This window comes from Anoplopoma fimbria, chromosome 17 (assembly GCF_027596085.1).
Source record: "Anoplopoma fimbria isolate UVic2021 breed Golden Eagle Sablefish chromosome 17, Afim_UVic_2022, whole genome shotgun sequence".
Lineage (NCBI taxonomy): Eukaryota > Metazoa > Chordata > Actinopteri > Perciformes > Anoplopomatidae > Anoplopoma > Anoplopoma fimbria.
This window is the reverse complement of record NC_072465.1, coordinates 25,969,248-25,990,663: the sequence shown is the minus strand read 5'-3', so window position 1 is coordinate 25,990,663 and position 21,416 is coordinate 25,969,248. Positions and strand designations below refer to the sequence as shown.

General features: G+C 40.1%; 1 protein-coding gene across 1 annotated transcript in view; it reads left to right on the top strand.

Annotated features, from left to right (window-relative positions):
* The first annotated feature begins 2,558 nt into the window (after positions 1-2,558).
* The window catches only part of il17rd (interleukin 17 receptor D), a 29,317-nt gene continuing 10,459 nt past the window's right edge, over positions 2,559-21,416 (top strand). Inside the window, exons 1-5 of the mRNA XM_054616919.1 lie at positions 2,559-2,696; positions 12,939-12,993; positions 16,662-16,784; positions 20,026-20,144; positions 21,073-21,193. Coding sequence (XP_054472894.1) covers positions 2,577-2,696; positions 12,939-12,993; positions 16,662-16,784; positions 20,026-20,144; positions 21,073-21,193 — 538 coding nt within the window. The 5' untranslated portion in view covers positions 2,559-2,576. The remainder of the gene's footprint in view (positions 2,697-12,938; positions 12,994-16,661; positions 16,785-20,025; positions 20,145-21,072; positions 21,194-21,416) is intronic.

The following is a 21,416-nucleotide window of genomic DNA, read 5'->3' as shown; positions in this document are numbered from 1 at the left end:
GGGTTATATGGGTTTCCATACAAGTAAACAAATCAGTATGAAATGGTAGTTTTGTGTGGCTGCATCTTGTTATATTCTATTTTTGACTGTTGGTGTTATTATTTAAAGAGCGCTTGGCATCATGACAGCTATTAGTAAACTTGCACAATGAGCTAAATGTCCTGAGGTGGAATTTAGGTCCTTATAATGTTTCCATGCAGGAAAGAGGAGCACAGTAAGAAAATAGTTGGGAAAGTGTTGTTACTTACCTTTGCCACCAGAGGGTGTGTAGTGGTGTCAGTAGTACACAACTACTGAGTGCTTTTGAAGAATAACACAGTAATAGAAGAAAATCACAACTCAGTGTGTCTTTGTGCTATTTGTTTTAGACCAAAGATATGTTTTAAGACACAATGATAACAAAACATGTAAAAATAGTTGTTTTTTTAATACACAAGTATTTCCATTTCTGAGTTTGTTTGCTTCAGCATATGTTCTTTCACTTTAATGTTGCAGCTGGTAAAGGTTGAAAGATATAAAAAATCACTTTATAAAAAACTGGGGGTAAATAAGATTCAAATTTCCCCCAGTAAAATACAATATTGAAATATAATTTTACATTTCTATATAAAACTGATATTATTATTACAGACAGAATTGTCATGTACTTAAGTAAATGTACTTGTTACTTTCCAGTGGTGGACAGTAACCCTCAAACAGACCTGATAAATCGGTGTCCCCTTAAGTAACATTTCCATGATTCAACATGGTCCTTACACAAGATACATTTATTTGGTAAGACTTTATACACTTCACTACATTTAAAGCGAAAATTATTACTTTTCACTTCTTTAAAACAGAAACACTTGTCTTTTAAGTTCATTTTTTATTTTTAATAAAATACCAAAAATCAAAGTGTATCGCCTATAACCAATCAACATGGTCCTCACAATGATTATCTGCTGAAGTTAACAACAGAGGTGCGTTCAGAATCGCAAAACATAGGCGAACGTTCGCGAAAGGTGATTTATGGTCCTCACATATTACATTATAAACAACAACAAAACAAAGCGAAAAATTTTAAACATTTTCCGTTAAACGAACATAAGCAAGCAAACATTTTGTAGACAAATCTGTCTGAAGAGGTAGTTCTCCATTCAAGATGGATCACAATGATACATAACACAGAATTCATTTTGAAAACCAGCACAACAATATAAAATATTTTCTGAAGTTCCTCAAAACAGCCTTGTGGTAAGATTTTTGCTTTTAAGATGTATTTTTAAATTTTTATAGACAAACATTTTGTCCATCCACATATTCAGTTAACCCAAAATAAGATAATCCTAAACCCTTCCTGAATTCAACATTCACACACAATGACACATAACACAGAACCGACACACACACACAATACAAAAGAGAGGAGAGACTTCTAAGGTTTCCATTCAAATGGTCAAAAGCACTGCCTTACTACTTGCCAAGCATAGTCTTTTCCACATGTTCGAAAACTGTTTTTTTTATTGTCTTCATAACTGTATGGCCTCTTCAAAACTTAGTTAATGTTTCGGCAAATGTAATTTTATGTTGAACTGAAACATGGAATTTCTTATAAAATTAATGGAAAATAAAAAAAAACTTGAAGATTGTCTTTTAAGCATATTTTTAAACCACTTTTTACTAAAGACAAACATTTTGTCCTGACAAATGTAAAGTGTCCCCAAGGGTCCTGAATTCAACATGGTCCTCACAATGATACATAACACAGAATACTTAAGTACACACAGACGTTTGCCTTCTCTCTCCTCAAAACAGGGGTAAGATTGTCTTTTAAGCATATTTTTAAACTTTTTATAGACAAACATTTTGTCCTGACAAATCGGTGTCCCCTTAAGGGTCCTGAATTCAACATGGTCCTCACAATGATACATAACACAGAACCGACACACACACACAGCGCCTAATTTTAATCACTTTATATACTGGGGTAAGTGATTCAAATTTCCCTCCTTCTCTCTCCTCAAAACAGGGGTAAGATTGTCTTTTAAGCATATTTTGAAACTTTTTATAGACAAACATTTTGTCCTGATAAATCGGTGTCCCCTTAAGGGTCCTGAATTCAACATGGTCCTCACAATGATACATAACACAGAAAACCGACACACACACAGACGCGCCTCCTTCTCTCTCCTCAAAACAGGGGTAAGATTGTCTTTTAAGCATATTTTTAAACTTTTTATAGACAAACATTTTGTCCTGACAAATCGGTGTCCCCTTAAGGGTCCTGAATTCAACATGGTCCTCACAATGATACATAACACAGAACCCACACACACACAGACGCGCCTCCTTCTCTCTCCTCAAAACAGGGGTAAGATTGTCTTTTAAGCATATTTTTAAACTTTTTATAGACAAACATTTTGTCCTGACAAATCGGTGTCCCCTTAAGGGTCCTGAATTCAACATGGTCCTCACAATGATACATAAGACAGAACCCACACACACACACACACACACACACACAGACGCGCCTCCTTCTCGCTCCTCTCTCCCAGCGGAGGTGCCTCCTCTCAGAGTTGTTCAGACTTGAGGGAGGAATGGCGGCCCCTCGGAGCTTCCTCATCACTCTCTCCGGGTTCTTTCTGGTTTTGTATGCCTCCTGTGGATCTACAACTGCGGGGAACAAGAAAAGCAACCAGGAGCGGTGCGCTTATCAGGTACAAACTCAAATAAGAAAACTTGCGTCGTTTACCTTTCTCTTACCTGTCCTGCGCGGACCTGCAGCTCTGGTTCACTCTATTGGAAATTTCCACAACTCAGAAAACAAAGTGAAAGCATTTTTTCTGAAAGAAGCTGGTGTCCTGCTTAATTGGGCACAGATATAGTCACCATATAGGAGTTCACTATAATAAAAAACCTAAAATGTATGACTGGTGTCTTTCCAAAAAGACAGCATGTGACTGATAATCAGTACTGGATCTATGCTGAATTGAAAAGTGACTCTTTATGTGACTTATTGGCTTTGGAAACATAGCTTACATTTTGAGATATCACCTTGTTTAAAGTGTAATAAGATAAGAAGGTAAAAGCTATGTATCCCTAAAGTCAGACTAGTCACACTCCTCTCCTACCTGTGCAGAGGTAGACCTGCTGTTCTCTGCTTTAAACCAAACTCCTTTTAAAGATAATGGTAATTCGACATTTCCTTCATTTAAAGCACGTCTTAATGTCTTTTTCCTGTATCTGGTTTGTATTTGGTATTTGTACTTTTGCTCTGGTTTATGCTTTTAGATGCTTGTTTAAGAAAGGAGATGCACTTATGACTTCTGGTGACTAGTAGTTCTCTTGAATACCTATGTTGAATACACTTATTGTAAGTCGCTTTGGATAAAAGCGTCTGCTAAATGACTAAGTAATGTAAAAAATGTAATGTTACATTCTGCATTTAATTCACTAAAGAGCACATACTCGTGATAAACAGCCGAGGTGGAGGGTTATTTTTGCAGGCTAACAAAATCAGAGAGAAAATGGAAGAGGAAATGATAGTTAAATGGCTAAATCATTCAGAAGGATGAGAAACACAGAGTTTCCACGTCTTTCCATTCAAGTTTAGTGGCTGCAGGGGAATTACAGGTAGTAAAGCTGATTTCCTGCCTTTTGTGTGTTCTGTTAAAATCATTTAATGTGGAAAGAGGAATATGTGAGCTGATGCACCGCCTCCACACTGCTGCTCTGCTCCTGCACTTCACAGCAGCTTTGCACCACCAATTTGAGCTCAAAATGTGTGCACTTTGACATAAAAGTAACAATTATGTTTTAACCAGATTTTAGCCCCAAAAAGAAAACTTTTTTTGGTGGCAAAAGTTCTTTAGATACCTCAAAACTTTGACACCATGCCATGTTATCCTTCACTCTTTCACTCTCATGCAAACCATCATTTTTTTTTAATTTACTTTCTGAACAGTTATGAAAAACTTCTGGCTGCTTTTTCTCAATTGTTGGTTGAAAATCTTGAATCTCCAAAATGTCAGCTTTGCCTAACTTCAGATCATCAAGATGATGATTTTGATTTAGCTGCCAGTAACTAGGGTTACAGATTACCATAGTTACCATCGAGTTATTCTGTACTCTCTATAGTAACCTTTTTCATATTTGATTTTGTGAGCTAAGGTGACGTCACCTGTGTGTCGTTGTGAAACGTTTTTCCAAGTATAAGTGCCATTGACATTAAATGACTCATTTGCAGATATTTTAGCTTTATTGATTATTTATTGATTATTTTTTTATATACAGTTTGAGTTTACTATCATGTATGACAAAGAAAAGCAGCAAATCCTAACGCTGGATTTTATGTTTGGCATTATTCAGTAAAAAATGAGAGTGAATTAAGGGTGTTGGGAGAGTTTTTGAATTTCTGCCCAACACACAATACTTTTCTGTAACACTGAAGATGTCCATTTGATGAGGAAATATAAATTAACATATCTTTCCAGCTATAGAATGAAGCGGTGGGAAAGACAAAACTTAAAGAAAGTCTGAAGATTTAGATTTTTGTGTTTTTAAAAGTGAGTGATTGCAATGAGGAAAGTATCTTATCGTTTGTGTGTGTGTGTGTGTGTGTGTGTGTGTGTGTGTGTGCACGCGCTGTACAGGTTTTAATTTACCTGTGTTGATAGATGACTCCTACCTGCCTTTGATGCCGTGTGTGTGTGTGTGTGTGTGTGTGTGTGTGTGTGTGTGTGTGTGTGTGTGTGTGTGTGTGTGTGTGTGTGTGTGTGTGTGTGTGTGTGTGTGTGTGTGTGTGTGTGTGTGTGTGTGTGTGTGTATGCTAGTGTGTGTGTGTGTGCGTGTATTATCCTGGTTTCCTCTCTCTGGCTTTGAAGTGTTTTCTACAGGAAGCTTCACACTGTTTACTCTGCTGAAACATTCCTTCCTGCAACCCCCAAACACACACACACACACACACACACACACACACACACGCACACACACTCTGTCTTTCTCCACCATCACCTCCCCCTCCCTCTCCTGCTTCCCCTCTCTTTTCAGAAACACACACATCAAAGGCTGCTGGATGGGGGTGTGAGGACCTGCTATTCTACAGGTGTGAGGTTATTAGAGCTCAGTGTGTGTCTTTGTGTGTGTGTGTGTGTGTGTGTGTGTGTGTGTGTGTGTGTGTGTGTGTGTGTGTGTGTGTGTGTGTGTGTGTGTGTGTGTGTGTGTGAGACCCATAAAAGCTCGGCCAGTTTTACATGTCGGCTTCAAGTTTCAAAAAGTTGCCATGAGTAGATTGAGATGGAGCAGATTACTTTATCTATGACCTTTTATTGATTATTTGTCTTTTCTTTTTCAAGCAAAAAAAAAAAAACAGTCACTTGTTTTAGTTTCTCTAATGTGATGTTTTGGTGCTTTTGTTCCTCTTATGTGATTGTAAACTGTATATATTTGAGTGCTGGACTGTTGGTTGCACAAAACAGGATGATACATTTATTTAATTGAGGAAATAATAATGAAAATAATCAATCATTTAGATGTTTTTGTCATACTTGTGCCCCGTGACATGTCACCTCAATTGAAGCATGATACCACAATGTTTTGTTTTTTATTCTAGTTTTATTTCTGTAGATTTGTGAGCAATGTAAATCAACACATTGCATTTTAAGAGGGACATTTTGGGGTCACTTATTTCCTTTTGCCACATACTCAAAGACTGTGATTCGTTCGTTCTCTCACTCTTAGTTTAGTTTATTAGTTTTAGCACGAAGGAAGTTGTATAAACAAGTAAAAGTATATAGCAACACACAAAATGGAGTGCATAGGAGAGTTTTAAAAACAACAACTAGGATTTACAATTGATCCCAGTACTAAAGAAATTTGTCACCTTAATATAACGAGATATTAAAAAAAGCAAATGCTCTTAAACATTTGCAAGAAATTGAACAAGCAACTTTCAGTCCATATGGTTTGATAAACGTGTTGGGATCAACTTTTGCCTTAATGCAAACAAAGCGACCTTATTAGACAATGTGCTGCCTCGTGATATCGTAAAGAAATGTCCGCCTGTGGTTTTGCCTTCTGGTAAACCTTCAAACTCCTGAATCTTCAACTCAAACCGGCCCTGCTGGATTGATATCATTGTCTCACTTGTACCTGAAACAACAAGCAACAAGAAGAAGTTGCCCGTTGCTTTGTTTTTAATGCAGGCCTGTTTTTCTTTCCGGTCTCTTCCGATCTGATGATCTTCCCTTTCATCTTACTACAGTCTATGCTTTCACTGTCACTGCTCTTTGTCCTGCACATGTTCGTTTCTTTGGGTGTGTTGAAACCAGTTTTCACTCAATCCCTCAACCTGATGGAGGAAACGGTTCTTTTTTTCGTTCCATAAATCAGGTTACTGCAGAAGGCAGGAATGAGAGATGATTTAGGTTCCACGTAAACTCTCCCTGGTGAAACACATCTGCTGAAGCCATCACATCTGTCTCAGCGGAGGAAGACACACCAGAAAAATCATGCAGCCTCCGTCCTCTCTTTCTCTGGATTCTCCATCTCCTTCTTTCACTCTCACCCTCCCATCATCATTTTTTTTAAAGCACATTTCCGAGCCGTAACCCTGTCAAGTATCCCATCATCCTGCGGGGCTTCGGTGTGTTTTTGGCATCAGAGAGGCGTACGAAACGTCACGGCCGGGTGGGCGTCCGATATGAAACACGTGTGCCTTATGGTTTTTCTGGCGACTTAATCAGGTAGAAGGTGAAGGATTGATGCTGGAAGTTCACCTCTTACATAAAACATCTCAGGGGGAATATTTCTCCTACGTTAAAGATGGTATGAGGCTCAAGTAAAGTCTTTTAACTCATTTTTCTGTTGACTTTCACCAACAAAAGTGAGGAAAGAGATGTCAGCTAGCGTCTGTATGTCCGACTAAAAAGATAACATATGTTTGGAGTCTTTATCTTCATATATTTGTCGATATTTGTTGCTTCAAGGAATTCTTGATAGGTGGCTGGTGCATGACAAAGTAGTTTATTTTCAGATTGAGTGATCAGCTTTTCCTTTATCTCGTTCAAATTCTTGTACGTAGGTGAGTGAAATACAAAAAAAATGTAATTTATGAGGGAAATAAAACAAGTGCAATGGGTCGTTGAACCTCAATACCTTTATGCTAGAAGCTTAAAATGTGTCTGTATCACTGTCAAGTTCTGAAAGATGGCCTTTAACACCAGATCGAGTTCATAAAAGTTCCTAACTCAAGTCATAATTTTGCCAAATTTGGACTGTTTTTGATTTATACAAAGTTCAAGTTTGCGTGATTTGAGATTGCATGTGACATTTGGCTTCTTATGTTCATTATATTCCTGTTATAATTCTCAAAGTCGTGCAAAAAAACCGACTGTAGTTTTGTCAATATTGGCAGCTTATTGCAGACATCACATTCTGTGTATATCTTGAGAAGAGGGTTGCATGTTTGGGGCTTGTTCGGTCGCACTCATGTGGCTTCAGTTGGTGACTCTAGTTTCAGGTCACATGACTACATTCTCTGTTTTCTTATTTCACATGGACTTTCCTGCACATTCACACTGCTGCTGGTGGCCGATGTTGGTTTGTGCCCTTTCAAAGAAAGTCAGGGTTTGTCCCGGTCCTCTCTGTAACGAGACAGAGAGTCTTATTTCTTTATTTTTTTTTAAAGGACAAGCAGTAACGGCAGGAGAGGAGCACCTCCTCCTGGGTGAGGAGGAGGAGGAGGAGGAGGAGGAGGAGGAGGAGGAGGAGGAGGAGGAGGAAGGAGGAGGAGGAGGAGAAGGAGGAGTTGTGATGAAGAAGTGAGGTGGGGGGTCATTGAGGAGCAGTCATGCAGGAGGAGGAAGCTGCAGGTTTTGTTCCTGTGGTGGGAAATCTCTGGTTGGCTGCCCCCGAACACACACACACACACACACACACACACACACACACACACACACACACACACACACACACACACACACACACACACACACACACACACACACACACACACACACACACACACAGAGTTTGCATTGTTGCACCTCACTTTTGTTTCCAGCTTTTTCTTCCTGGACCCGTTCTTCCTCTGGAGCTGCAGAGCTGAGATCAAATGTCATTATATATATATTTATATATATATATATATATATTTTGACTTGGTTATGTTTAATAGAATGTAAAAGACATTTGAATGTTATGCATTTATGACATTTGACTGCAGTGATTTGACTGCAGTTGTTTGTAGACAGTTCTAGGATCGTTTGATAGACGTTCAGAAATTTTGCATTGTAAATAATCAGTATCTTCAGCCGATCTTCACTGTGTGTCAGCAGTCTTTTGAACGGGATCTGTTTTCCCCATCAGCGTGCATTTCAGATGATTTACAGATCGGACAAGGGACAAAGCTAATCTAAAACTCAAACTCTAAAGCAATAAAAAAAGAGACACTCTTTTAGTAAAGAGATGATCAGAGAACAAACCAAGCATGCATAGCGCCACCACCTGGTTGGTTAGACTTGGACAAACTTGTTTAGTAAGTTACTCAGTTTGGTCTCAGCAGAATGAAGCCTTGTTTTCGTGAAGTGTTGTTTTTTTTCACACGGTTCATGTGTTAATATTGACTGATACAACTAGAAAAAAAGTTGAGGAAGACACCAGGTATCAGTGATGGAAAGAGAGAGGGGGAAAATGTGATGTGATGATGATGCATCACATGATCGTCGCTGTTAATCAGTTTTGATTGACACTTATTGATATATTGAGACCAGCAGAAATGCAACAAGATCGCACCAGACCATAACTGTGACCCGGGGATTTGATTACAAGCCGATTGGACCCCATGGACGTGTTGTACTGGCAACTCAGCCCTTTAAAATAAAAAAAAAACACACACACATAGATATTCAAGTGCAGCCATGTCGTCCCATATGGTAGTGTTTGTAGCCGTGTGTGTGTGTGTGTTTGTGAGTCTGTGTGTATGAGACAGGAAGACATTAGGAGTTTTTTTGCCCCGAGGCCTTTTCATGAACAAGACCCTCATCAGCTTCACACACAAACACACATGCAACAGTGTGAGTGTTGGGCTCTTTGTGGCAGTTTAACTGAATTAACAAGTTTTAAAGGATGAAAAATGCTTCGTTAGACTACAAAGTCGTTTGATCGACTTCATGAAGTCATTTTGCTGGAAACTACTGCGGGTAAAACTACAAAAGAACTAGTTTGTGCAAACTGTTGTTCGTCAACGCTAGAAATCAATGCCACCCTGACAGTTTCTCCTGGAAGACATCCATTGTAGGGGTGTCAATCACAATTTTCATCACGATACGATATTCTATTGATTCTTTGGAAAACGATTTAATAATAATTAGATGATGTGACAAAGTCTGCCACGATACCATTCAATGATTTGAATCTGCGATCAATATGAAACAATAACAAATGTCCATTTAACTCATCAGTTACACTCGCAAAAAGCAACTAAAATATGGTTTGACAATTTTATTACTGATGACTTTCAAAATAAAGGCGCATTTTAGAGATTATATGTATTGATGTTTTCATTTTGCATGGATGATATTGGATCATTGATCACTACACCGATATATTGATCCAGAATTATGTGTCTTTAAATCCCTAATCCGCAGTGCACTTGGTTGTTTGCATGAAAAGTGGCAGAAATAGTTAATGGTGTAGAGAGAATCTCAAAACCTGCTAAATTAAGTGAATTAAATCAGGAATCTTTTAGTTCTTGTGAGAAACTCTTTTGGCCCAAAAAAAAGGTAACAAAGCTCAATACTCGGCTCTAATCCCGGTTCCTTAAACAGAACCGTTCTTGCGGTTTGTTCCTCGGCTCATGAGCAGTTTGTTGATTAAAGGTCAATTTGTGTGTGTGTGTGTGTGTGTGTGTGTGTGTGTGTGTGTGTGTGTGTGTGTGTGTGTGTGTGTGTGTGTGTGTGTGTGTGTGTGTGTGTGTGTGTGTGTGTGTGTGTGTGTGTGTGTGTGTGTGTGTGTGTGTGTGTGTGTGTGTGTGTGTGTGTGTTCTCTGTCCCACATCTGGAACTGGTCCGGCCGCCCCAAACAAAATGAGGCAGAGGAGAAGTCTGCTACGTGAACCTTGAACGCTCGTAATTGAAGGAGTTCCTGTTTAATCAGATTCCTCGATCTCTTCTTCCTCACTTCCTTCCTCCTCTGCGGGATCGGTGATTACTTCTCCCATCATCCTTCACTTCCCCTCCTTTTCTAAATCCTCCTTTTTTCTGCAACCTCTCATCTTTCAAGTCTCCTTTCTTTTTCCCTTGTATCCTCTCCTCACTTCCCTCTTTCCTTGCCTCCAGCAATGTGATTAATTGCTGTTGATGTGCAGTTTGAAGAGTCTGCAATTAGCTGCCTGATTACCACAAGAACTTATTCAGTGTGTGTGTGTGTGTTTGGGGATTCCCGAGGGAAATTCTGCTTTCTTCAGGGTTCATGTTTTCCTTGTGTTTATAGATTTGTAGTTTACTTCGGTTCTTTGTAGTCTTTAAAAAAGTGAACCACGCTCAGGAGTCGAACCTGTGAGATTTCCAGAAACCTTCAATGTGTTTTTTGACTTTGGGTCAGAAGTCCAACAGCTGCTTTTCACATCTTTTTTTTATTACTAATAAATTATAATAAACTGTCCTTTTCTTCTTCTTTCTTCTTCTTTTCTTTAACGTCTTTTCTTCAGTTGTTTACTGATTCAAGTCTGTTCAGGCCTCAGGGTATGTAGGTGTGTGTCTGTTTGTGTGTGTGTTGAAGGAAGATAATGATTATAACTAGTCAGAAACACCTGGCAACAGGAAGGAAGAAAAGTGTCATTCTCTGTCTGGCTGTTTGAAAAATTGTCAGTTGTAAAGAATGAAGGTTTGGCTCCTGGCGATGGGCTGGGTCAGCGGAGTACTGGTGGTTAGGGCTAAGTACCAAGTAGTATCAAAACTTATCCAGTCAAACAATACCTGCAATTGAATATCTTAAAACCCAGGAATGAGTCAGCAATTTTGCCCTTCCGGTTCCTTGTCTCGAAAGTCAATGTCTGACAGCTTTAAAAACACAAAATATTTAAATACTTAAAATTATTAAATATATTTTTTAGCATCGTGGCTACGAGGGACTATTTTCCTTCATATCAGTGCCTGAAGTAACATGCCCATAGTAACCAATGCAGAGTTTTTTTCTTTTTCGTGTCTCTCAGGAGTAAAAATGTCTTCAAATTTTGCACAATTGTCCACTTTGCCTCAAGAATGAACTTATTAGAATTTGGTGGTCAAAGATCACTGTGACCTCACAAAACACATTTTTGGCCTTTACACAAATGTCTAATAGCATAAATAACATTTCGGACGGACATGAATGTAAACTGCAACTCGTCTGTTTGGCCGGAGGCGTTAATTCTAGTTTTTGCATTTAAATAGAGCACCAGGGGCACCGTAGTGTCTCGGTTCAACCAATCAGGAAGTCTGCTTTCTTTTTGTGCCGTCAGTGAAAACCTTTCCTTGATTTTAATTAGCCTCCCAATTCATGCTGCCGGCAGGACATCTGGGCACACAGCAGCATGCAAACCTATAAAGGTCAAAGGTCAGCAGTGGAGGAAAACTGAAGGCAACATACAGATTGGAAAAAAACACACGATGGGATCAAACTGTTCGAGTGCATTTTCTGTCCTTATAAGGGCCATTTTTAGGACATTTTTGGAAAGTGAAGACATTTTGTTTCTATACTCACTTCTTCAAAAGGCTGGTGATGATTAAGATCTGGTTTTTAGGGTCCATGTTAGTGAGTCTTTGAAGGTCTTGGGAATGCTTTCAGGCAATGAGGGTCTTCACAAGTATGTAATTACAAACGTGTGTGCGTGTGTGGACGGGTAGTTAGGCTGCAGTGGCTGCTTATAAGCACAAACTTTCTGTAACACACACACTCAGCGGGGAGTCTGTCTGATTGGTCTCAGGTGTGTGTGTCTGTGGTTGTTGTATGTGACCACAGTCTGACACCTCTGTAACAAGGTGTGTTAGTGAGTGTGTGTGGCAGGGCAACATGAAAACCAGGTCAAAGCTGTAAAGCTGCTCTGCTGAAACATACCTCCTGAGACTTCCTGTCTTTGTGTATGGACACAGTGAAAGGGATTCTGGGTAACTGTAGCTCATGTGGGAGTCGATGTTCACACCTTTTATCTCACTACCCATCTTTTGTAATGTACCTGCTGTCTTTTGTATTAAATAACGTTGCTGGGCGGAGCCTCGAAAGGATATCCAGTCGAACCAAAGAGCTCCAGTAGTTTATTTGTTGTATGGTGACAACTTTGACTCCGGAAATACCAAATCCAGATGATGTTTCGTGAAGATTTCCAGTCACTGCAGCAGCAAGAACTGAAATTACATGTTGTAGCTCCTATCTACATTTGAGTATTTAATTTTTTAGCCGAAACTAATGATAACCTTTGTTTCTTTATAATGCATTTTATACTTAACGTCTTTCTTAAAGGGCTTGCACAAAGTCAATAAAGTAGTCCATTAATATGAGATATGACTTTACACATAAATACAATCTTTCCTCGGACAGTGTGGAAGTTGGTTTATGGCTTCTGGGCCGGTTGCACCAACAGTCTATGAGTTTCTCTTGTTGTCTTTTTGATTCTTCACAGTTAATTTTTGTTTGTACATCCTCTGCCACTTCTGAGAACAATGCAACGATCAGGGCAGAGAGTCTAAACGCCTCCGTTCATGCTCGGAGCTTGCGTGCCGTCAGTGGAGGCTCGCGTAACGGTGCCAGGGGCGAGTTTAAACAAAGCTTGAACTTTATATTTGAGTCAGTATTGCCTCTCATTGGTTGTCATTGAAATAGCTCCAACAGTCAGTATCTATATGTATGTATTAATGTTTTTAACACTGTTGCCTAAATAATCTTGTTGACGTGTTGTGTTGGTGTCTCTCTCTCTTTCTAAGGTTCAGTCCGTTGCAGATGGAAGTCAGAAGTTGCCCGTCACCTTCAGAGCTGACAGTGAGTTAATGTTATTCTGTAATTTTGGACTATGGCTTTGGTTTATCTTAAATTTCCAGATGTTCCCAACACCTTTTGACTTTCTGCAACTGCCCGGATGGTGGCAGTTATCCAAGCAACCTAATATTTAACCATCAAACTCATAAAAACATTAAAACACGACCATATCTTTATGCAGACCTTCCTCTGAGGTTAAATCTCAACCCAAGATTATTTTTTTACTTTCATCAAGTCACCAAGCAGAAAAATCTGAAGCTCCCTACATCCAGCCCTTTCCTCCTCCTCCTCCTCCTCCTTCCTCCTCCTCCTCCTCGTCTTTTGTTCTTTTCTCTCTAAAAGTCAAGTTCCTGAGCCGTAGCCGATCCCTGCCTCCTGCCTTTGTCTGTGACCATGAGCGAGAAGCACTTTCAGATTACCCTTTGTCTGTGTCTGTGTGTGTGTTTGTGGACAGAGAGAGTGTGTCTTTTTACAGTTTTCAAGCAATACCTTGTTCAGACCGAAAAAGTTTTCTTTCTAAAAACAGAGAAAGATCAGAACAAAATTAAGTGTAAAAGTAAAAGTGATAATAATCAATAGCCAAACAGAGTCTGTGATGTGTGTTTTGGATTGTCTAAATTTAGTCTGATGACACCTCAGCTAATCAATTCAGTTTTTATTGAATCCTGATTCTTTGCACATTTTACAAGTTAGAAAAAAAGAATTAAATATGTAATCTGCCGTAAATTACATATTTTACGAGGGCTGCTTCTAATAACACCTCACACTGTAGAACCTGAAAGCAGAGAATTTGACCCAGTTTTCCAATTGATTGTCATAATAGTCGGTAATCATTGTTTAGGCGATTTGACTAATCGTTTCAGTCATAATCTGTATTCTTGTCTTCTACGATTCAGAGTTGATTGACAGGTTCCAAAAAACAGATATTGAACCATGTTAATAAAGTTATGTCGACTTTCTGGGATAAAACTGGAATCAAACCCAGTTGTGAAGATTCCCATCCCTTTGGTCGGAGGCAGGCTAGCAATTTCCCTTCGTTTCCAGTCTTTATGCTAAGCTAAGCTAACCATCACCTGGCTCTAGCTTCATATTTACCCGTTCAGATATCAAACTCTTCTTCTTTTCCCACCAATGTCAAACTATTCCTTTTAAATTCAGCTTATTATCATTACTATTCAGTTCTTTCAGCTGCTTCCATGACTCTTTTGCTCTAGAAAGGCGATTCATGTTCATTTAATCTAATCTTAATACATATCGGGTAGGTCACCGATAATATGGAGGTCAGGGGTCACAAGGTCATGTGACATCCTGTTCTTAAGAAGAGAGAAAAGTTTTGAAAACCCAAACACTTAAAGCCAAAGTAAAGCACTGAGGTGTTTTACCATGACAATCAGAACCAGCTCATTGTGTGTGTGTGTGTGTGTGTGTGTGTGTGTGTGTGTGTGTGTGTGTGTGTGTGTGTGTGTGTGTGTGTGTGTGTGTGTGTGTGTGTGTGTGTGTGTGTGTGTGTGTGTGTGTGTGTGTGTGTGTGTGTGTGTGTGTGTGTGTGTGTGTGTGTGAGGGAGTGACACACCTCACTGCTTCCTTTCCTCTGAACCTCCAGCTTTCGGAGGATGTAGGAAAGTCGGAAGCTTCTTCTTCTTCTTCTCTCTCACTCTGTTTGCAGTGATGTCATGGAGAATATAAATCAGGGTGACCTTTGACCTCCTGGAGGTCACTAATGGAAGGTGCTGAAATCAGCAAATCTCAACACATAAGCCCGGAGATATTGTATATTTTTCTTAATATCAACAAATCCTATAAAAAGACAAGAAACAACAATAAATTGATCTACACACACGTATTATCTGTGTATCCAGAGCCTGATATTTATTCTTCCTCTGTGCCATAGAGCTCCGTTGTCCAGAAACTATAAAAAAAACACTGTTGCACTGGGTGACATGTTTCTTCATTATTAACAAACACACTGTAGTTTATTTTGACCCACATGAACCATCCTACTGTCCCAAATACTCACTAGAGCACCACATGTGGATTAATCCGCCGCTGAAAATAGTCCCCAACAAATGCACAATTTCCTCTTGTTTGAGTAATGTTTGCTAATAAACACAGAGACCTTTTTCTTTTTCTACATCATCAGTACGAACCAATAGGGTTGGAGCTTAAATAAGTGAGAGATAGAAAGACCTATTGTTGGTTTTTGTCTTAAAATGGGATTTGTTGGCGATAACAATAATCTAGCTAAATAAGAATTAACACCAGGTGCATTTCAGAAAGAAACATCCAATCAGAGAGCTTCAAATTTGATCATGGAACCTGATAAAACATTCAGCAGTTTGTGCCTCAAACTGGCTCCTTCTTTACAATGACAGCAGCTGAGGCTCATGGGTATTGTAGTATTTAGAGATACTACACCATACAACATTGATAAATAAAAAAATCCTCAGAAAAAAAGGAAAAATGAACCATAACGTAAAACTATAATACTGTTAATTTATCCATAAGACAGATCACACAGTTTTATTATGAAAGAGGACGAAGAACTTCTTTAACAACCTCTTCCTTCGCTGATTCATCTTTTGAGAGCTCTGAGGAAGAGGAGAAAAGGAAGAAGGGTGTGTGAGGTCTACAACCTTCCATCTCCTCCTCTTTGCTTCTTAAACTGTGGTAAAGGAGGAAGATGAGCAGGGAGATGAGGGGTTTACTCTTCCCTTTTCTCCTCTGCTTTGTCTTTTAAAGACACTCTGAATACAAACAGGAAAGGAGGAAGAAGAGGCACAAATGGTAACCTTCCCCTCCTCCTTATATCCCAAAGAGAAGCTTTATGATGGAGGAAGAGGAGGACAAGTGGAGGAAGAGGAGTGACCAGCCGTGACCTTCTCCTTTAGCCCTGAACATGACCCCCGCTTTGAGCAGGAAGAGAGGAAGAGGAGCAGTGACTCGTGTCGCATCCCATGCTCTCCTAACCTCCTCCCAGTCTTCTCCATCCCTTTTTAAGCTCCTCTTCCTCCTCCTCTTCCTCACCTCGATCCTGTCCGTCAATAGGTGGCCGGCAGGAGGAAAGAGGAGCAGTCAGTCGTGTCTGAGCTCCCGCCCCTTTTCTTTCTACATCCTAAGTCCGGCTTTTCTCCTCCGATCCCTCTCGGTTTCATGGCTGGCTGCTCCTCCTCCACCTCCTCCTCCTCCTCCTCTGCCCCTCCATCTTCATCCTTCATGAGATAAAACAAGACAAATGTTGAGAACAGGAGGAGGCGTACACATGGGGATTGAATGGGTGAAGGTGTGGTTTATAAAATATGATTGACAGGTCTTTGTTGATTCAGCTCTGACGGCTGGGAAAAATGATTTCTGAAGGGTGCTACGGCTAACAATATGTTTCCTATTCCCTGTCAAGCTTTTCTTGTTTGTTAGCTATTCACGACTTTCTTTTTGTAAAGATATTTCTACAAAGTAGTTTTTTCTACTTTTACTGAAGTAAAAGATCTGAGTACTTCTTCCTCATCTGATAAAATGAACAGCCAATATAGCTTCTTTATAGGAGTAGGTAATGGCGTCGCCGTCTTCACCATGGTGTGACTTTAAGAACTGTTTTCATGTGACTCAGTAATATGTGTTTTAATATGTAATAACGACGTTCTGTTGTTGATCTCTCTCTGTTTCTCGCCCTGCAGATTGTTCGTTGAACTACCCGTTGGGCAAACATGTGATTCATGAGGTCACCAACGTCTCCTTCAGCCATCTGGCCTGTGAGGATCAGGCCGCCGTGGTCGTCCACTGGGCCGCCAGTCCACTAGGTACCCGTCTCATCTGTTAAACCCGTCTGTCCGTGGTCTGTTTACCTGCTTCTCCACAGGGAAATATTTAAAAGAGAGGAGAGGGAAGTGAGGGAGCAGGAAAGTAAAAACCTTCAAAGTGCTCAAATCCGTAAGATTACCCAACTGTGTGTGTGTGTGTGTGTGTGTGTGTGTGTGTGTGTGTGTGTGTGTGTGTGTGTGTGTGTGTGTGTGTGTGTGTGTGTGTGTGTGTGTGTGTGTGTGTGTGTGTGTGTGTGTGTGTGTGTGTGTGTGTGTGTGTGTGTGTGTGTCGCTTTGATCAGACCTGGAACATAAGAGAGAGGATCACATCTCACACTACAATACCACGATTTGACCGTGAAGGAATGTGTGTGTGTGCTCAGTGTAAGGTGAACCTCTCTCTCTCTCTCTCTCTCTCCCTCTCTCTCTGTGACAATACAGCCTGTTGTTTTCTCCCAGAGAGACAGAAATCTTCCATGTCACAGTCGCATGTGAGCAGCAGCCAGAATCAGTCATCTGAAACGCAAAAAAAATCTACTCTTCAAATGTCCTCATTGAAACCTGCTCAGCTTCAGAGCTCAAAGTTAAAAAACAAAGTTGAGAAAGTGGTTTCTTCAGCTCCCTGGTGTGTTTCCAATGTTTTGCAGACTCTGTATGTGTATAAAGTGAAACATGGATGTTACAGGGTTTCATTTCAGGTCTAGTGTTATTGTCGCCTGTGCTCGTCTTTTGTCACACTTTTCTAAAGATATTTGCAGATTTTTCTCGAAGGAAAAATACTTTCACTAAAATTTGATTTGATTTGATTTGATATGATGATCATGATATCATGAGTAAAAAAAAAATGTCTGGTATGATTTTGCAGACTGTAGCAGGTTGAGGAGGCCTGGCAAGAAGTTGAGTATATGACAATAATTATGGTCCTCCAGAAAGTGATGGCGATAGTCATCATGTTACATAACCATAACATGTTGTTTTCATTATGGAGTATTTATGAACCAGAATTAAGAATTCATTCCAGTCCTCTAAATGAGGCGAAGGCTCTTGAGTTGAGTCTGTCCTGCAGCGCCTGATATCTGCACTTGGGGAATAACATGATGTTGCACTTGTGTTTATGTACATACATGAACTTTTTTTTGACGCGTTGTTTCTAGTTTTATGTGATTACGTAATCCAAACGTGTAAAACCACATGTGAAACCACGTCCTTATCACGATAGAATGCCTCTGACACTACAGCTGTTTGTTGAATCCAATGGTGAAGAAGGTGATGAAGAAGGTGATGAAGAGGTTCGACTAAACTGATTTAAAACAGTCCTCAGCAATGTTAGCGCTTAAGCTAGCTGACGTTTAGCAGGTATCATGTTTATCATGTGTATCTCCATCTTACTTTTGCAGGTTAGCATGCTAACAAAGCAAATAACCAGTCAGCATAAATGCTGCTGAGGCTGATGGGAATAGCTTAAATGTTGCAGGTTTATTTGTTCACAAACCAAATTGGTTATGAAAATAAATCTGCAACTGTTTTGATGATGGATTAGGAGGGTTTTTTTATGCTGCCGACCTGGACTTTTGGCCAGACAAAGCAAGACATATGAGGATATAACCGTGGGCTCTGGGAAACTGTGATGGGCATCTTTTTGTTACTTTAATAATAGGAAATATGAGATTACCAAAATCAGTAGGATTCATCCTTTAGGGAACATGAACTGTACAAAATGTGTTTATATTTCAGTCTGGCACAAAGTAGTGAACCAACCAACCAGACAAGGCTAGGATGACTCATAACGAATATCTTTAATCAAGGTTGAAACATGTGGACACAACCAGAAATAATACTGAAGTGAAGAAACCTGTCGTCACACTGCAGCTGTTCTTAAAATGCAAAACACCCTCGACTGTCTTTGACTCTGCAGGAGAGAGACAGAGAGAGAAGTTCAGGAATCTGCCTCAAGACAGAAAAACCTGTTCTACTACTGCTCTCTCTCTCTCTCTCTCTCTCCACTCCCCACAGAGCTAATAGGAAAAACATGTCCTGTGGATGTAAAGGTGTAATTACAAGACAGATGTGTTTTCAAAGAGCAGAGAGGAGGAGGCGAGGAAACAAGGAGAGGAGGAGATAAAGGGACACAAGACAGGGGGAGAGGATAGGAGGGGTTAAAGGAAACAAGGAGAAGAGATTGGGTGGCGTAAGAGGAGAGGAAACAAAGAGTGGAAGGAAGGGAGAAATGTGAAAGAAAGGTGGAGATAAGAAAAGTTGTGAGTTCATGTCTGGACAGAATATTGAATGAGTTGAATTGAAAGGGAATTAAATAAGAGAAAACAAGGAGGGTAGGAGATAAGGAAAGAGGGTGAAAAGGAGGGCAGAGGAGGGAATAATAGCAGAAGAGGGAAGGAAACGATAGGAAAAAGAAGGGGAAAGGAAAGGAAACACAGAGGAGAAGTAAGTGAATAAAGAGAGGTGACAAAGACAAAGCTGGGAGGGTAGTAACGAGGAAAGGAAAGGAAACAAGGAGCATAGGACAATAAAGGAAACAGAGAGGAGAACAGGTGTGGGGGGGGAAGGATAAGAAAGGTGAACATAAGAGGAAACAATAAGGAAAGGAGCAAAGGGGTGAAAAGGAGAGGAAAGGATAATAAGAGGGAACTAGAGGAAAAGAATGGGAGAGGAAAGAAGTAATTGAGAGGAGCAAAGGAAATGAAACACAGAGGGGTAAGAAGTTAACGAGGAGAGGAGATGAGAGGAAGTTTGAGAGAAGAAAGGAACAAGGTATTGAAAGGAAGCAAAGGGAGCAGAACAAGGGAGAACATTTAAGAAAGGAGGCGAGAGGAGAGGAGGATAGGAAACGAGGGGAGTGAAGGGGAGGATACCATGGAGGGGAGAGGAAAGTAAACAAAGAGTGGAGGGGAGAAAAGAGAACAAAGAGAGAACATGGGTGATAAGAGGAAACAAAGACAGGAGGAGTGAGGGGGGAAAGGAAAGCAGGAGGTAACAGAAAAGGAATGGAGGGAAGGAAGGAAACAATTAGAAAAGAAGGGGTGAGAAAGGAAAACAGTGAAAGGAAGAAAGGAAATGAAACAGAGACGAGAAGAAAGTGTAGAAGAGTAAATTTGAAGAGTAGAGGGAGAAAGAAAAACAAGGAGAAGAAAGGAAACAAAGCAGATAGATCTATAGCAGATAAGGAAAGGAAACGAGGATGTATGGATGTGGCTCATTGAACTTGTTCCTTTTGTCTCTGCAGGAATCGAACACATTAAAGGATTCAGAGTTTATCTGGAGGACAAGAACCCAGAAGGGAAACAGTGTCAACATCTCCTCCTCAAAGACCCTCGACAGCTCAACTGCTCCTACAAGAACACGGTAGGAACGCTGCAAACCGACCAATCACAATCTAGAAAGATCTAGATTTGTTCTAAATCTAAGCGCCAGCGTCTTTTTTTTTTTCCAATTCATTCAATTCAATTTATTTTGTACAGCCCAAAATCACAAATCACAAATTTGCCTCGGAGGGCTTTACAATCTGTACAGATACAACATCCTCTGTACTTAGACCCTCACATCGATACAGGAAAAACTCCCTGGCGGAGGGATACGTCCTGATATTCACATGTAGTTTTGTTGCCGGGACAAAAAACACACGCTATAAAGATATTTAAGCCACGCTTGAATATATTATGTCTTGCTATCTTTGCTCATTGGTGTCTGCTTTAACTTAATCTGCCCTTGCACTTAAACCTCAGATGAATTCCAAACCATTACGTGACAATATTGTGCAGCAAATATGTTTCCGAAACAATAGATAACCTTATTTCAGCGCAGAACTTTTGATTATTGCTTGATTATTCTTCCTAAGTTTGTTAATACTCAGCGTCTACTTCATCTCCTCTTAACGGTAAAGAATGTGGGTGCTTTTCATTATGCTCACTTGTCTCCTTGCTTCCCTTATTCATGTCTCTTCCTCGCATTTTAGCTCCTCCGCCCGAGGATGTGAGGAAGAGACGCAAGGGCAGATGAGGAAAAGCTGCTAAATAAGTTTATCCTTGGTTCCATAACATCAGTTTATAAGTCACGCCACTCAATAAAAGCGTAGGATACACTTGGCATATTTCCAGCTCACGCAAGGAAGCACAAGTTATCATAATGAAAAGCACACGGTTTCTCATTGTTTCCTTCTATGAGCTTCGATGTTTTAACAATGTCCAAAGCTGCTTCTTGTCTTTGTTTTACTGTTGTTTTCTGACTCGTTTCTGTTATCTATTGTTGATTTATTGTTACTTTACTCGTGCAGAAGCTGAGCAGCCAGCCGTTCAGCGGTTTGACCTTTGACACGGACTACATGGTTCGCGTCGTTCCTTTCCCGACTCTGATGAACGAGAGCTTCTTCCCGCCGTCCTTCCTCAGGACCAACTGTGAGTCCAGCAGTCTCCTTGACTACCAACTTACCCAGAGAGTCTTGAGTTTAGCTTAGCTTAGCACAAACACTGGAGGCGGTGGGAAACTGCTAGCCTGGCAAAAATGATGTCTTTCAACAAATTCAAAGGCTTGAACTACTAGTAAAAATCATTTTTCTGATATTATTGTGCTACTACTATTCTCATTACATGTTTTATATCTGTCATATAGATTGACTAT